Below are 17,546 nucleotides of genomic sequence, written 5' to 3'. Positions count from 1 at the left end.
GTTTTTTGGATTATTTTCTCAGTGTTTACTCTAGACCTTACAAATATACATCTTATCAGAACCTGATTCAGCAGGGCACCTGGATGGTTCAGTTGGTTCTGCATCAACTCTTATCTCAGCTTGGGTCATGATCTCATGGTTTGCAGATTCAAGCCCCACGTTAGGTTTTGCACTGATGGCATGGAGCCTGCTTGAGATTCTGTCTCTCCCTCTCTCTCTGCCCCTCTCCTGCTCATGCTCTCTCAAAATAAACTTCAAAAAAAAATCTTTAGCTTTATAGTAATTTAATTCCAGTTAAGTATAAAAATGTTAATCCTATCAAGCTCTACTCCTTTTTTGTTACACATATTGCATCTCTAATATATGTTAAAAAACATCTCAATATATGCTAGAATTTTTGTGATTGTGTTTTAAAAGAGTTGAAAGAACAAGTATACATTTCTAGTTTCTTATATTAGACTTTTTATTTACCATTTCTTGTTCTCATTTCTTTTTGTGGATTCTTCATTGAAATATAGCTTTGCTCCCATCTGCTTTATGGTGTTACAAGTATTTCTGTTATAGGTAACACCACAATTATATACATAGTTTTATAGAATTTTTTAAAAGTTTATTTGTTTTGAGAGAAAGAAAGAGAAAACGAGTAGGGGAGGGACAGGGGGAGGGGAGAGGTAGAGGGAGAGAGAGACAAAGAGAGAGAGAGAGAGAGAGAGAGGGAGAGAGAGAGAATCTAAGCAGGCTCCACATCATCAGCATGGAGCCTGATGGGGGGCTCAAACTCATGAACTGTGAGATCATGACCTGTGCTGGAACCAAGAGTCTGATGTCAACCAGCTGAGCCAGGTGCTTCCAGAATTGCTTTTTAAATCAGCTGAGGGAAGGGGAATAGGTTATTACAATGTCTTTTTATAATTTCCTACATAATTACCTTTATTGGCTTTTTTTCACTGTGAGGATTTGAATTACTATGTGGTCTCACTTCCTTTCAGCTTCAAAAATTTCTTGTAAGATTGATTTCCTAGGAATGAATTCTTAAATTCTGAGAATGTCCTCATTTTGCCCTCATTTCTGATAGTTTTGATAGAACATTCTTGGTTGACAGTTATTTTTTCCTTTCTGGCACTCTGCATGTCATCCCACTGCCTTCAGACCTCCATTATTTCTGATAAAGCTACTGTACTGGTAAAGGGATTTTCTTATACATAATGAGTGTTTTTTCTGTCTTCAAGATCTTTGTCTTTCAGTATTTTTTCATCTGACATGTATGTGGGTACAGATCATTCCACTTTATGTAAGAATTTACTGATTTTCTCAGATTTATTTTTTACACTAGATTTGGAATTTTTAAGCATAATTTCTTCTAATAATTTTTTTGCTTATTTTCTTTCTCTTCTCCTTCTGGCACTCCCATTACACATATGTTGATATATTTCTGAAGCTATTTTTCTTCATTCCTCGTTCTCCTGTTCTTCAGATTGTATTACTTGCATTGATAAATCTCCACATTTGCTGATTCTACTGTGAGCTCAAATCTATTGCTGTATCCCTCTAATGATTTTTTCATTGCAGTTATATTTTTCAAGTTCAGAGATCTCCATTTAGTTCTTTCAAAATACTTTCTTCATTCTTTATTTGATGAAATATTACCATATCTTTATCCCTAACATGGTTTCTTTGAAGTTTTTGTCTGCTTCCAACATCTGGGCCCACTCGAGGGCAGTTTCTTTTTACTGTTTTGAAATCCCTTTGTTTATGGGATACACTTTACTGTTCCTCCATATCTTGTAACTTTTTGTTGATAACTAGACAGTTTAGATAATATAGCAACTCTGGAAACTCGTCCTCCCTTCTTCCCCAGAGCTTACTTATTTAGTGACTTAGTTCTACTATTTAAGTTCATTGACCCTGCAGAGCCTGGGTATATGGTGTCACCCTGACTCCTCCCTCCAATCCCAAGGCCAAGTTTGGGGTTTTTATGGTTTCTTTCCTTGATCTCCTTGTAAAATTTCTAGTTCATCTGCCTCTATTGTTATCACACTGTGAATTAACATCCCACTAACTGCTGGTGGACTTACTACTTTGGACAATGCCCCTTGGGCATAAATTGCTGTAGGGTTTGATCTAATTAAATTCACGCACTTGTAGACTCTTTGAGGTTTGTTCTAGCCCTTGGACTACTCTTAGCTGCCTTTCATTCTCTTTTAGACTTATCACTGGTCTTCCCTTTTGCTAGTAGCTATCATGGAGTTGCCAGTCTGCTCTTGTATGTCTACTCCCACTCTAAATTTCCTTTGTCTACAGCAGCACCCTTAGGCTTGAACTAACCTCTCATTAGAGGATGCTATGGAAGCTGTTTTTATAGTTTTCTTTTTTTTTTTAGTTTTGGGTGGTGATTGTTTTTTTTTTTTTTTGGTGTGTTTTCTGTTTTTTTTTATTAGAGTTTTGTTTGGTTTTTTTTTTTTTTTTTTTTTTTTTTTTTTTTCATTTTTTTTTTTATTTGTTTTTTTTATTTTTTAGATAATTTTTTTTTTTTTTTTCTTTTTCTTTTTTTTTTGTTCTTTTCTGTTTTTTTGGTTTTTGTATTTTAATTTTGTTTTTTTTGTCTTTGTTATTTTTTTATTTTTATGTTTTTGGTTTTTTTTTTTGATTAATTTTTTTTTTTTTTTTATTCTTTTGATTATTTTTTTGGTTTTTTTGTTATCTTGTTTTATGATTGTTGTTTTGTTATTTTTTTTTTACCTTTGTTTTTCATTATTTTTTTTATTTTTTATTTTTTTTTTTTTTTTATTTTTTTTTTTTAAATTTTCTTTTTTTTTTTTTTTTTTTATGTTATTTTTTATTTTTTTTTTTTTTTATTTTTTTATATATTTTTTTATTTTTTTTTTTTATTTTTAGTTTTTTTCTTTGTTTTTTTATTTTTTTTGTTTTCTTTTTTTTTTTTTTTTTTTATTTTTTTTTTTTTTTTTTTTTTTTTTTTTTTTTATCTTATTTTTTTATTTTTTTTGGTATTTTCATTTTTTTTTTTTTTTTTTTTTTTTCTTTTTTTGTTTCTTCTTTTTCATTCTTTCTTTATTTCTTTTTTTCATTTTTTTTTTATTTATATTTTTTTTATAATTAATTATTTTTTATAATTTATTTACATTTTTTTTTTTTTTTTTTTTATTTTTTTTTATCTTTTTTTTTTTTTTTTTATTTTTTTTTATTTATTATTTTTGTTTTTATTTTCTTATTTTCTTTTTTTTTTTTTTTTGTTTTTTATTTTTATTGTGAATGTTTTTTTTATTTATGTTTCTTTTTGTTATTATTTCTTTTTTTATTTTTTTTATTTTTTATTTTTGTTTTTTTTTTTTTTTTCTAATTTTTTTTTTTTATTTTTATTTGAGCTTCTCATTTTTTTTTTTTTTTTTTTTTTTTATTTTTTTTTTTTTTTTTATTTTTTTTTTTTTTGACCATTAGATGACTAATGTATCTAAAACAATTGAATTTAGAAAACACATCTAATTTTGAAGTAAGCAGAAATAAAAAGACAATTTATAAAGAATTGTAATTAATTTCTAATCATCATCAGAGTCTGAATCATATTTCTTCCCTCGGATAGTTTTCTTTTCCAGCTTTGTGAAGTTTGTTCCAAATTTCTTTTGGCTCTGAAATGGTGGCTCCATTAAATTTCCACTAAAAATAAAGCAAATTTGAAAAGCATTTACTCTCTATAATTTAGTACAGCTGGTACGCTCACCTGCACAAAAGTCTCTTTTCTTCCTCACTAATATATGGAATAAAGTTTCCTTTAAAATGTTGGTGTTAAGGAAGAGGTATATTATTCACAATTATGGTTAAGAGTTTTAAACCCCATTTTGTATTACTAAATGCTTGAGATCAATGTTTTATTTTCTCTTTTATCATTAATTACTGATTAACACCTCAGAGGATATACCAACAGAATTTCTGACTGAAAAGCATAGAAGGAAATGAAATCGTTTTTCCATCTGTTTTGGCAATGCTGAACTTCAATTAGATTCTTTTCACTGTAAGAATGACACAGGAAAATGGTGCTCTACTTCTGATAACTTGTTATGGTTGGTTTGATCCTGTTTAACATCTTCTAACGTTTAGACAAACATCAATAAAACTCATGAAATTCATTATCATTAACCCGGAATTGGTATGAAACTTTTCAATGATGCTTGAGAAATATATGAAATGAAATGGGACAACTTCTTTCAAAAATATCTGGGAAGATGCCTGGCACCTAGATTCTGGTTTTGAAATATCATTTGCCACTGATAGGAACCATGGTTCCTTGGAGAAACAGCCAGTTCTAGGAAGAGTACTTCATGAATCTCTCTAAGACATCTTATTTGCACCAGAAACAAAGTACTTAAAGAACTACTGAGACATGTAAAATAGACATAAAAATCCCCATAAGAGGGGCTTTCACTGACGACATCTGGGGCTATTTGGGCATCAAAGTAAATAATATTAGTAACTAAAGATAACCCAACGGATAACATAAGCCACTGCCTGTTCTAATATAAATAAATGAAAACGTGAATTAATGTGAGATATGGAAAAGTTCTTCCTAAATCATCATCTGGGTAGGGAGACAACTGTTTAACCAGTGCTCAGTTATTACCACCAGAAATGAAACAAATGAACCATCCAATACCTCCTGCTACAGTACACTGGGAAGGAAGAATATAGCATCACTTTCATCACGTACCTGTGAAAAATGCATAGTCCAAACCTAATCTTGAAGCATTAGACAAACCCAAATTGAGGGGTGTGCTACAAAATAACTAGCTTGTACTCTTCAAAAATGTCAAAGTATTGACAAATGAGCCAAGAAATTGACACAGGTTAATGGAACTAAAAATACACAATAACTACACACAACTTTTTAGTATGCAGGACATTACTGGGACAAAGGTAGAAAATGAATAAGGTCTGCAAATTATAAAACACTTCTTGTCTTAATGACTGTACTGTAGTTATATAAGAAAAAAAAATCCTTGTTAGAAAATATACAAGGAAATATTTAGGAGTAAAGGGACAATAAACCTCCAACTTCTACTCAAATAGTTTTGAAAACAATATGTATGTATTCAGAAAAATTAAAAAGCAAATGCAAAATGTTTAAAACTTGAAAAATATGGGCAAAAGGTATATGAGAATTCTTTGTACTAGTTTTCAACTTGTTTAAAGTTTGAAATCACTTCAAAATTCATTTAATAAATATTAATGTTTTACTTACTATTAAGAAAGTAAAACCTAAAATTCCAATATAGGGATACATTAGGCATGTGTAGGGGAGACAGGGAGAAAAGGGGGGAGAAAAAAGAGGAGAGAACCTCCTACTTACAGAAAGGCACTAAGACTGGAATGAGAATTATATAATTTTATCTATTAATTCTGTAAATCAAAACAGGCACAGAAGACTAGATGATATGCTCTGATTTGTGGAATCAGATAAATTTCTTGGAGAAGTAGACAAGAAGATGAATGAAAAATGGAAGTTGGATTTTTGATTGTTTTCAAATGGAGACTGTTCTTCATGGCAAGTCATTTAAGCTAATCATGGATATCAAATTATATGTTTTATCAGATTTTACAAGACAAGAATAGCTACATTAAAAAATCTGATGTTCAATGTCATTTTGGGTTTCCAGACTAATAAAAAATTAGGTTCAACAGGATCTGTCAGGTTGAAAACTTTTATAGCTAAGTATACTCCAAGAGTCAATTTTACCTCTAATAGATTTTGTTTTAAGAGCATGCTAATAATGTCTACTTTAAGAAATGCATTTTTCATTTGTGAAACTTTTTTTTAAACTTTTTTTCAGAAAACCTTAGCTCCATAAATGTTGACATAAGAAACTTCTCTAAAACTATCAACTTAGTATGTGAATTAAAATCAATTGTTTTGCTAAAAGTTACCTGTAATTGAGAATATCAGAACAACCCAGCCTCCATTCTAAAGTTTCTGTGGTGAAGTCATCTGTATTTCCTAGGTCAGTAAATCCAACAACATAATCTTGTGTTTTTCCATCTTTTACCAGTGCTAGTGTGGGAATGACTTTGATACGCAGTCTCTCACAAAGAAAAGGTGCTTTTTCCACATTCAGCTTCAGAAATTTGGTCTCCAGATGTTTCTTGGATAATATTATCAAATGTCGGTCTAATATTTTACACCTGTAAATAACAGCATAAAAAAATAAAAAACTTAAAGATTTATTATTTTTAAAATAAAATCATAAAGGTACATCTAATTTTATAGTTTTTCTATTTGAGTATAATTCGGCAGCCAACCCATGCTTGTGTCAGATGACCTCACTTCCATTTCATAGATTAGCTAAATGATCTTGAGAGGGAAAAAAATAATCTAGTATTCTAAAAAGTCAGATGTTGGGGTGCCTGGGTGGCTTAGTCGCTTAAGCGTCTGACTTCGGCTCAGGTCATGACCTCACAGTTTGTGGGTTCCAGCCCCACGTCAGGTTGTGTTGTCAGCTCAGAGCCTGGAGCCTGTTCAGATTCTGTGTCTCCCTCTCTCTTTGCCCCTCCCCCATTCATGCTCTGTCTCTCTCTGTCTCAAAAATAAATAAACTATAAAAAAAATTTAAAAAAAGTCAGATGTGTCCTAATGATATTTATAAAAAACAAAATACTAAATATATGCTTTAGGTTATAAGTGGGTCATGAAGTTGTCACATTCATGGTAAGAACAAAAATCTGTCATTTATCTTATCTTTGTTTCCTGGTGTCTCATACATGGAACTCGAAGGGTGACAAATCTGAACTTGACAGAACTCAGAAGAGACTTTGCAGAATTAGAAATGTATATACAGTGCCCTATTTGGAAGTCATTAAGACTGAATGGTCTCACTGAGAAGGAACTCTTCCAACTGTGCAACTATTATTAAGAAGCATAAGGTTAAGGGCTGTAAATATGGTCATAAAGTTCTAAAGAAATGAAGAAATACCAGCAGTAACTTTTATTAAGCTACCTTCTTCTGAAAAGAAAACTGGAAATGACATTTTCTGTAAGTCAAAATGCATTTTAAACTGGTCAATCCTCTAGGGTTCCTGAAACAGACTACTGTTAATAATCTTCTTGAGCAGTTCTTTTTTTTTTTAAACCTGAAAGATGTTAATTAATAACCAAGTTACTGGGTGGTGAGTTTAAGACAAGGGCTGGGCAGGATACCGAAGATGAGAGAAGAGGGCAGGGCTGATACAACAGTGAACGATGGAGACTCTACACTGGAGCGTATATCTGTCTGAGGGAGGCAGCTGCTATTCAGGATTAGCAAACTGCTTTCATACTGAATTCTAGGTTTGATTTTTTTAAATTCTCAAATCTGAATTAAAAATATTATATCTCTCAATTTCTAAAGTTGGCAACTAATCAAATTTGGGGGTTAAAAGAAGCGCTTGAGTCCTGTGAGTTAAGATATAATCTCTTCTAAGGGTATTTTCATTTTACAAGGACTCTGCTTCCATAGAGAGACTTGCAGACCTGGGCTATCTAACATAAATCACTTTTCTTTCCATTCAGCCAAGGCTGACAGTCCCAATGATGCTTCTAGTGAAAGGGTTGCTAAACCAGTCTCCCCATGCGTTGCTAGCTGAGTAATGAATGAATTCAAAGCTGGTGTTCAAGGTGTTGGCCCCCATTCCCCATATCACACATATTATCATTACAATACCAAAAAAAAAAAAAATTCTTGTGTTGACAAAAAGAAAATTTACATGTATGTTTCTCAGGTGTTTTTAAAGATACCTAGTGGAAATATAATTCAGAAAATAGTTCTGTGGGAATAATCTTGATTTTCAATAATGTTCATTTATACTTTTTATATCAAAGGTTTCTACATTAATCTTCAAAATAACAACTGTTTAATAGAGACTTGTACACAAGTACAAAAAACTTAGGAAGTAGGTTCCTTTTATTTTTCTTAATTTCTCTACTATGTTAGTAATATATCTCTATTCAAAGATCTCATATTTTTCTTTTTTTTTAAATTAAAAAAAATCTTTTTTTTTATTTTTGAGACAGAGAGAGACAGAGCAGGAGACGGGGAAGGGCAGAGAGAGAGGAAGACACAGAATCCGAAGCAGGCTCCAGGCTCTGAGCTGTCAACACAGAGCCTGACTCAGGGCTGGAACCCATGAACGTGAGATCATGACCTGAGACGAAGTTGTAGTCTTAACTGATTGAGCCACGCAGGTGCCCCTCATCATATTTTAAAAAATTCACATGGGGGGGAGCACCTGGATGGCTCAGTCTGTTAAGCATCCGACTTTGGCTCAGGTCGTGATCTTGCAGTTCGTGAGTTCAAGCCCTGCATCAGGCTTTGTGCTGACAGCTCAGAGCCTGGAGCCTGCTTTGGATTCTGAGTCTCTCTTTGTTCCATCTCTGTTCGCACTGTGTCTCACTGGCTCTCTCTCAAAAATAAAGAATAAAAAAAAAATGAAAAAAAAACCTCACTTGGGGCATCTGGATGGCTCAGTCAGTTGAGTGTCCAACTTTAGCTCAGTTCATGATCTCAGAGTTTGAGTTCAAGCCCTGCATTGGGCATGCTGCTGTCAGCGCAGAACCTGTTTTGGATCCTCTGTCCCCTTCTCTATTGCCTCCCCACCCTCCACTCACATTCCCTCTCTCTCAAAAATAAACAAACATTAACAAAAATAAATAAAATAAAAAAGTCACTGATGGAAACAAAGTTACCTGAACGTGGAGTCTCTGTAGAAATGGCAAACTACTTTTTTACTCTCCTTAACTTCCTGAAAAAAGTCTCTCTCACTAGGGATTTCTCTGTATTCTCCATGTCCTTTTGAAAGCCATTCCTAATTTGGAGAAAAGGGAAATATTACACACTTGAAATATCTCTTCTGGTACTTCACATTTTGGGTCTAAATCACTGTCATACTCTGTAATGAAGTTGATTTTATCTTGTAGGAGGAAATGAATTCCTCTTATTGATTTACTTTCATAGGTTTCTAGTGTCAGTGCAAACATAGTCTGTGCACAATGACTTTTTTTCAGCATTCTTTGTGTTTAAAACAATCGTCTGTCTCAGTAACTTCATACAGATGTTTTCTTAGAACTTCAAAAATAAAAATTTAGACTCAAGAGACATAAGGTGTACCTGGGTGGCTCAGTTGGGTCCAACTCCTGATTTCAACTCAGGTTATGATTCCAGGGTCATGGGATTGAGCCCCTTGATTCACGCTCAGCGTGGAACCTGCTTCTCCATTTCCCTCTACCCTTCTCCCTCCCTCCTCCCCCCACTCATGCTCACATTCTCTCTCAAATAAATGAAATGAAAAAACAAAAGTAAATATCCATTTAATTTCTCTGCACTCAAACTACTAAAATCAGAAGCATTAGATCCAAGTTACTGCAAAGCTTTGAAAAATAGTGCTCATGCGATAAAGCTACTTGATCTTTGTAGGGGAGGGGAAGACAGAGGACGGGGAGCCCTGTGGACTCAGAGGCAGGAACCACTTCTATACTGGTCACCAATGGGTAGTTTCCTAGGAAGAAAAAGTTGTCTTCTCACAGGGTGTCCAGAAACAATACAGAACTCACAAGTCATCTAATCCAACTTCTCAACCCAACGTATCAATGCTTATCAACCATGGCTGACAGAGCTTTCTGTTTCTCAAGCTTCCTGCCACAGGAAAGATTCATCATCTCAACTAGAATTCATCATCTCAACTGTTTCCTTTTTCAGGCAGCTGGTTTTTATAAAAAGGAGCACTGGGCTTGCAGGCAGAAGGCATGGGCTTGAATAATTGTTCTACCATTTATTAGTCTAAGAATTCTAATTAATCTTTCTAACTCTCCATTTCCTCATTTGTAAAGTGGAGATCACAAAGCAACTATCTCACTGAGTTGTGAAAATAAGACCATCAACATTAAAATAACTACATTAGTGTCTGGCACAAGTACTTAAAAAGCATCTGCATGTATACTTTTAGAAAGGCTTTCTCACACTGAATTGCAATGTATCTGTAACTTTGGTCTGTGGATCCCAGCTTGGACCTAAGATTAGAGAGAAAAGTTGTTATCTTTCACATGTCAGTCCTTCAGATGTTCTATCTCACCTATGTCTTTTCTTCTCTACTTCCCCGCTTCATTTCCTTTTGGCTGTTTCTCAGATGAAATGGTCTCTGTATTTCTTACTCTTCTGGTTATCCTCCTCTGAACAGAGACTAATTCCTCCTCATCCTTTTATAAAGTGGCAGAGGTGTGAACGTAGCCCTCCAGAAGTGGTCTGCCTTGAAAAGGGGCAGGAGTGCCATCTCCTTTTTTCTGGACTTAAGCTAACACAGACAGCATTAAGAGTGTTGGTATCCATTTCACATTGGCTTATGCTGAGCTGACACAGGAGCTGGTGTTTTCTCCTTATGTGACATTTCTATGGTCAAGCTTCTTTTTAAAAAAATTTTTTTTAGTGGTGTCTAGGTGGTTCAGTTGGTTAAGTGTCCGACTTCAGCTCAGGTCATGATCTTGCGGCTTGTGAGTTGGAGCCCTGCTTCAGGCTCTGTGCTATCAGCTCGGAGCCTGCTTCGGATCCTCTGTTCCCCCCAACCCCCCCTCTGCCGGTCCCCTGAATATGCATGTGCACATGTGCTCTCTAAAACATTTAAAATAAATAAAAATAAAAAAAAAATGTTATTTTTTGATAGAGCGTGCACACCCCTGCACAAGCAGGGGAGGGGCAGAGAGGGAGAGAGAGAATCTTAAGCAGACTCTGCTCAGCACAGATCCTGATACAGGGCTCTATCTCACAATGGTGAGATCATGACATGAACTGAAATCAAGAGTCAGATGCTTAACTGCCTGAACCACCCTGATCAAGCTTCTATAAATAATTTAAACTCTCAAATACAATTCCTTAATAGCATGTGATATTTCATCATTTTTCTTAACTCATCAATAACATGTGCCCTTGACAAAAGAATATTTCTTTGTTTTTAAAAAACTCTTTTTATTATTAATTCTCATGTGTTTAACCAACAGGCCAAGAACTGAACCTGTCCAAGTTCCTAAGAGGGAGGCAAGCCCCCTCCGAACCTCTACCAACACATGGCATCTCTCCCAAGACACTCAAGCACACCCCTGTGCTCTTAGTGTAGTTTCTTTCACAGAGCACGTGCTCCACAGGTATCTGCTAAATGGAATCAAGCAGGATGCCCACAGATCACAGGGTAGGCTGAGCCTGCCCCAGGGCTGGCAGTGGGCAGCATCTGGCTCTCACTTAGTGGCTATCACCCAAGACTCTGGATGGGCTCGTCCTATTTCTCACCTGTCCTTCTGTTCACCACCTAACTCCTATGTCACTAGCTGTCATAAGGGTGCCTCCTACACGGTTGGTGGGAATGTAAACTGGTGCAGCCCCTCTGGAAAACAGTGTGGGGGTTCCTCAGGAAACTAACAATAGAACTCCCCTATGACCCAGCAATAGCACTGCTAGGAATTTACCCAAGGGATACAGGAGGGCTGATGCATAGGAGCACATGTACCCCAATGTTCATAGCAGCACTCTCCACAATAGCCAAATCATGGAAAGAGCCTAAGTGTCCAGCAACGGATGAATGGATCAAGAAGATGTGGTATATTTATACCATGGAATACTCCATGGCAATGAGAAAGAATGAAATCTGGCCATGTGTAGCAACATGGATGGACCTTGAGGGTGTTATGCTGAGCGAAATAAAAATAAGTCAGGCAGAGAAGGACAGATACTGTATGTTTGCACATATAGGTGGATTAGGAGGAAGTTAACAGAGGACGAAGCGGGAGAAGGGGAAAAATAGTTGGGGAGAGGAAGGGAGACAAACTATGAGACTCTTGAATGCTGAGAACAAATTGAGGGCTGGGGGGGTGGGAGAGAGGGGAAGGGGGGTGATGGGCATGGGGGAGGACACTTGTTAGGATAAGCACTGGGTGTTATATGTACAACAACTTGACAATAAACTATTTAAGGAGGAAAAAAAGAGTAGGAGGGTGCTTGGCTGACGAGGAATACTGATTCACAGAGGCCTATTAAGTACTTATGTCACTGCTTATACTAATTTCCTGATACCTACATGAATTAGTAAATCAAAATTACTATGTAATCTATACTACTCTTTGGAAAAGGGTATCTATGAAACCCATTGATGCTTCTTATCTACTTCCTTAGAAAACATTTTAATAAAAAAGACTAAATGCAACTAAAGCTCTAAAATAAGACCCTCTCAGTTATTCTATGACAAACTCATTTTAAGTTGATTTACATATGAATTAAAAAAATCCCTAACGGCTGCATGCCTCAGATGATTTTTAATGATACTCAGAATACTGTTTTTAACTGCTGACAATTTCATTTAAGCCATTATGTATGTTCCTAACTGTAAATCAGGTAGATTCAGTCTTTCTACAAAAACGTCCTGGTTATGACAACTTTTCTTTTAGTTGAACATTAGCAATTAGTTGTGTTATTTAAATGTCATCATGAAACACATGAATGTGTAGCAGAATCTCATCATGTATAACCTTACATAATTACTAGCATTATATTAAAAGTCTCTTGTTTTCAAAACCATATACATATACATATACCCTATTTTAGAAAAATCAAAATATAAAACTAGAAACTCTGTTACATTATAGAAGATTCCTTATGTACCAATTCTTCTAAACAGTGAGGGGATAAACATTATCAAAGAGATGCTGTAGCAGCACAAGCAGAACTCCTTGTTTCTTTAAAAAGTTAAAGCTCATGTTTTAGTCACAGCCAACTGAAGAGGAACCAGAATTGATAGTAATCTATTCCAATGTAATGTAAAGCAATGGAAACATTTTTAATCAAAATTAAGTTTGCAGAATTTAACCCAATTGGTTTTGCCCAGAGTCTATAAGTCAGTTTCATACTCATACTCTAAAGAGACCAACAAGGATAGAGCTGCGGCCCCCGTTCTTTGTGACCCAGCATGCATTCTTTTGAATAAATAAGCCATGTAATTGTTACACTGGCAAAGCCTGAAATAATTTCTTCACTGTAAATTGCCTTACAGCTCTCACCTCACTTACACTGATCACAAATGAATTATAACTAGCTCTACAACTACCCAAAAGGGGAATGACTGACTCCTCGTACCGCCAGTGCTCTGCCTAGTCTACTCCCTTCTCAACCAATAAATCTGAGCTGAAAAAATGATCTCGGGCACATGATTCTTATACTCGACTGAGGATTCATATACTGAGCAGGCGAATTTTTAATGTGTCTTTAAAACCAGTTTTTTTCCCCCCCGCAAATTTTTAACAGCAATCGTACTTTCAAGTTAAATCCCAAAAACAAAATCCTAAAAACGAGGAGCACATGTATATATAAGTTGTTAGGAGCATACTGTTAAAGTAATTTCAGAAAGCAGAGCAGAGAGGTTACTTGTTTCTGCTGTTGAGCTTTCCTTAGTGCCTCAAGTCTCTTTTCTTTGAGGCGTTCCAATTCATCCTCATCCATCTGATCCAGTTTCTGAATTTCAGAATCCAAATGTTCTTCCACTAGTCTGGTGGTCTGAAGCAACTGATTCTCCAGCACTTTTGAAAACATGTCAACAGATGTGTTAGCTTCCATTCTTCTAAAATTGTACAGTTCAGTCTTGGTGCTAGGGAGAAAATTTGCAAAGTTGTGGGAAAAAAAGAGACAAGTTTCCTCTCTCATTTTCAAAACAGTTGAAAAGCACACTTGATTTAATCTTTGTATCCTAGAGTTAGCAGTTCTTGGGAGCTCAAAAAATATTTGTTAACACTCAATGAATATGTGCCTAGTTTCTGCTCAAATTATCGTTAAGTTTGAAAAGTATTTGAGCTTTAAAAACCAAATTGTAAGTTCCTCATAAATGCTATACATTTTAGAAGAGGTGTATTTCAAATATGGTAAAATAATTTCATAGTCCCCACCTCCAAAAAAAAATGTCATTAAGAATGTTTCCTTTAGAGTGGCCGGATAAGGCAGAAAACTGGTTATTAAGACACTGGCTTAGATGTCAGAACCTGTTCTTACTACAGGTATAGAGAATGCTTATCTCTGGAGTTTTATAAGATAAACTTAGAATTTAATTCTGGGATAATTGGGAACAGAAGTAATTAACAAAAGCTGTTCTGGGGACAGATGGCGGTGGTCACCGCATTTACAAAGGGGAAAGGAGGTGGTGTACCGGTCTCGATAACTTTTCATTCTTCAAACCACCCACCTCTGATTCTTTTTCAGTTCATCGAGAATGGTAGAAAGGGGCTTGTCCTTAAATTGCCTGTTTCCATGCAACCGCCAAAACCACCTTAAATGCTCCCCAGGCACCTTCCCAAAAGCATACTCGCCAGTCCCTGAGCCCCAGGGACAGATAGATGAAGGCCGAGTTCAGAGGGCCGCGGAGTTCCACACCTCCCGGGGCGCATGCGCCAAAGCCTCCTCGGCCTCACAGACTCGGACGTCTAGACCGCGCCCATCCCCCCGCCCTGGCCGGATGTTGAGTGAAGTGTCCATCCGCACCGGGAGGCGGTGGCCGGCTTTTTCTCACCGTCCTCTGCCTCACCTGAGCTCTCAGTGATACCTGAGAAGTGAGGAACTAGCCGCTCCAGAAAGGCAGTCCACTGTGCCTTCACCCTCACAGCAGCTGCCGGTGGCTGCAAACCGGCCGTCACTTCCGCCTCCCCTTTAGCGGCCACCCTCTCACGACACAACCTGCGACACCGGAGGAAGTATGACAGGGGAGGTGGGCGTGCTTACGGTGAGCCCTTCTGCGCGTGCGCATCTCTCATTTCCCCGCCCCGAGGCTTCTGATTCCTAGCCGGGTTCCGAGTAAACGGCTCACGGAGGAGGGAGCAAAGTATGCTGGGGATTGTAGTTTATTAGCGCTCAGCCTCGCATTGTCGGACTTTCTGAGGCTCTGAGCCTCAGTACACGTAATGTTACATCAGAAAAGAGACAGCTACGGTCTTGCTCGGGAGTGACACTCCAACTTCGCTTCCATTGTGTTGAATGAACACTTTTTTTTTTTTTAAGTTGAGGTATAACTTACACAGCATGATTTGTTTTTACATAGATAACACCTGTAATATCACCGTCCAGACCCAGGTAGTGAACATGTTTACCACCCTAGTAGGTTCTTTTTACCTTCCCTAACACAAATTCTTAGAACTTGCTCTCGCTTTGTAAAGATTAAGATCTATTTTGGGGAATAAGTATATCCTCGTTTTACTTTATTTTTATTTGTAATTATTTTTAGTGACTCAACAGACTTCATAATTCAGGGACGTTACCAAAAGAGCCAATTTGTCCTGGATTTATCACGCAGAGTGCCTATCGTTGGTTCACTGTGGTTCTTTACTGAACTTAGTGCGTCTGAGAATAGATATATAGAAAGATATATAGGTGGATGGAAAGCTCAAAATTTATTTCTGAAACGAGCTCCAATCATCCAAGTCTGCGTTCCCCCGCAGAGATAGAGCTGACAAGGGGAATTTTCGGCCTCATTGTCTCAGGGTTCTAGAACCCCGCAGTTATCGGTGCGCGGAGGACGCTTGCGGAAAGGGGGCGCTCGGGCTCCCGCCTGACGGGCGGGTCAACGGGAGACGCTCTACCCGAAGCACAGCTCTCGATGAGCCGCGCCCTGCGTCCTCACGCCGGGGCGGCGAGGCGATGCGCTTGCGCACTCAGAGCTCACACCATATGTGCCCTGTCCCAGTGCGCGGGTCTGTGGAGAGCCGGGTGCGAGAGGCGGCAGCGCGAAGGGAACGGAGCTGAACACAGACCAAAGTCGGCTGGGGGACAGTGGGTCTGTGAGAGACCGAATAGAGGGGCTGGGGCTACGAGCGCCGCTGACACACGATGGGGAAGAAACAGAAAAACAAGAGCGAAGACAGGTAGCCAGTGACTGGGTCCGCACGGCGGCGTCCGCCGCAGCTCAGTGGTTCGCTTGGCTTTCGCCGGCGCGGGGTGGACCGGGGGCGAGGCTCGCGACCCGCACCGCGGGGCCCTGGGCCTGAGTCCAGAAAGGGGCGGCGCGGGGCCAAGACCCTAGTTCCGGGCGGGCGCGGAGGGCCTCGGCGGCTGGCGGGTTCTTCCAGTCGATACTTGGTCCGGCAGGTACTCCTCTCCCGGCCTGGAAAGAGGGGTCTCCCGCCAGAAGAGCGGGGCAGTGGTTTTGGGGATCCCAGGGGTAGGGGCTCAGGAGGCTCCTCTGGGCCGGACACGGCCGGGTCAGCGTGGCCGGGGCAAGTGAGTTGTTTTTGCGGCGCTGCTATCAGCGACGGTGAGGAAGAGTTCTTTCTGTGCCTTTGTACCTGTGAATGCTTGGAGAGGAGAGTTCGAGTATGTGTACCTAGAGCTAGGTTTTTTTTAAAACTCTGAGCCGCTCAGGTGCGTTGGAGGTACAGGGAGGTGTTTCACAGGTAACGCTCTCTTTAATTTTATTTGGGGACAGGTCTCAATTGTTTAAGGGCTCGTTGTCCACATTCCATGCTTTTCGCTTTCCTTCTTCCGGCCTGTCTTTAGGCCATTTCTTTGCTCTCTAGCACCTCCCCTTAAAAAGGGGGGAGGAGACAAAACCAACCAACTCGGATCTCTTTTTTTTTCTAACCACTTTAAAGGTTTTTGGGGGGAGGGAGTGTAAAGGTATATCGCAAAGCTACCTACCCTGAGATTTTTTGCAACACTTCTGTGTGTCACATTCGATTGAATTCTTTTACTCTTCTCATTCAAAGTTTACTCTCTGGGAGTGAACAACATCTGTTAGGTTTCACCTTTGTATACTACTTAGCAAGCACACCAGGTTCAAATATTAGGGGGAGAGTAAGGTAAAATTAAAACAAAACCCAAAGCAATCACCTATAATAGTTATAATTTTAACTCAAAATGGATATCAGGTCTTGAAGTTAAAATAAGATTACTAATTATAATTTGGAATTCCGGATTGTGTGCTCACCTGGCAGTCACCTGGCTCATGAGTGGAATTGAGAGACACCAAGGTGAATCTTGAAATTGGAGGAAGTTAATTGGCTTGCAGACTAGAACTTGTTAATTAAACCAGGTAAATTAGAGAAAATAATCAGAATTCTGGGTGATTTAGTGGGACCAAAATTTCTTTGCTTTTGACAGGATGTTTTGACGCATACATTTTTCCTCGACTGTGTTGAAGAAATAGATAAATATAAAGTTTTGTATACCAATTACCCACGGTTATCACATGACCATTTCTGTTTTATCCACCTGCTGGATATTTCAGAGCCATCTCAATCCTTTCATGTGTAAATCCTTCAAGTGTATCTGAAAGATAAATACTTGAGGGGAAAAAAACCACAATTTTATCATCAAGTCTAGGGAATATTAAGGCTGTCTTAAGTATTACTGAGTATCCACTCAGTTTTCTAATTTCAGTGTCTTATTTAAAAATTTTTTTTTTAATTGGCTTGTTTGGTTCAGGAATACAGAAGTTTTTTAAATTAAAAAAATATGTGTATGTTAGTCCTTTACTTACATTTTTTTACTTTTAAGTTC

The 17,546-nt window shown here is 37.6% G+C and overlaps 2 protein-coding genes across 4 annotated transcripts in view; one reads left to right on the top strand and one right to left on the bottom strand.

The window, feature by feature from the left end:
* Nucleotides 1-3,552: 3,552 nt before the first annotated feature.
* TXNDC9 (thioredoxin domain containing 9) lies at nucleotides 3,553-14,718 on the bottom strand. 2 transcript variants are annotated; one of them, XM_039217992.1, is made up of 5 exons: nucleotides 14,602-14,718; nucleotides 13,437-13,656; nucleotides 8,726-8,844; nucleotides 5,935-6,189; nucleotides 3,553-3,672 (listed from the first exon to the last, which is right to left on the bottom strand). In XM_039217992.1, exons 2-5 carry the CDS (start codon nucleotides 13,623-13,625, stop codon nucleotides 3,555-3,557), a joined length of 681 nt encoding a protein of 226 aa, XP_039073923.1. In that variant the 5' UTR covers nucleotides 13,626-13,656; nucleotides 14,602-14,718; the 3' UTR covers nucleotides 3,553-3,554. The 2 variants fall into 2 exon arrangements, with proteins under 2 accessions (XP_039073923.1, XP_039073924.1); XM_039217993.1 differs by lacking the exon at nucleotides 14,602-14,718 and adding an exon at nucleotides 14,365-14,560.
* An 881-nt stretch (nucleotides 14,719-15,599) lies between these two features.
* Nucleotides 15,600-17,546, top strand: part of EIF5B (eukaryotic translation initiation factor 5B) — a 91,054-nt gene continuing 89,107 nt past the window's right edge. For both annotated transcript variants that reach the window (XM_039217990.1, XM_039217989.1), the window contains exon 1: nucleotides 15,600-15,913. In XM_039217990.1, coding sequence (XP_039073921.1) covers nucleotides 15,879-15,913 — 35 coding nt within the window. In that variant the 5' untranslated portion in view covers nucleotides 15,600-15,878. The remainder of the gene's footprint in view (nucleotides 15,914-17,546) is intronic.

The sequence above is a fragment of the Hyaena hyaena genome, unplaced genomic scaffold (assembly GCF_003009895.1).
Source record: "Hyaena hyaena isolate Hyena2069 unplaced genomic scaffold, ASM300989v1 scaffold_731, whole genome shotgun sequence".
Taxonomy (NCBI): Eukaryota; Metazoa; Chordata; class Mammalia; order Carnivora; family Hyaenidae; genus Hyaena; species Hyaena hyaena.
The sequence above is the reverse complement of the archived record's forward strand: the minus strand, read 5'-3'. Positions and strand labels throughout refer to the sequence as shown.

Excerpts from the sequence above, each read along its gene's own strand:
- TXNDC9 (XM_039217992.1), bottom strand. The coding sequence starts at position 13,625 with ATGGAAGCTAACACATCTGTTGACATGTTTTCAAAAGTGCTGGAGAAT. Across the intron at positions 6,190-8,725 it reads TACAGAGACTCCACGTTCAG|GTGTAAAATATTAGACCGAC; the intron begins GTAACTTTGTTT and ends TGTTATTTACAG. Across the intron at positions 3,673-5,934 it reads TCTGATATTCTCAATTACAG|TGGAAATTTAATGGAGCCAC; the intron begins GTAACTTTTAGC and ends CTTTATTTTTAG.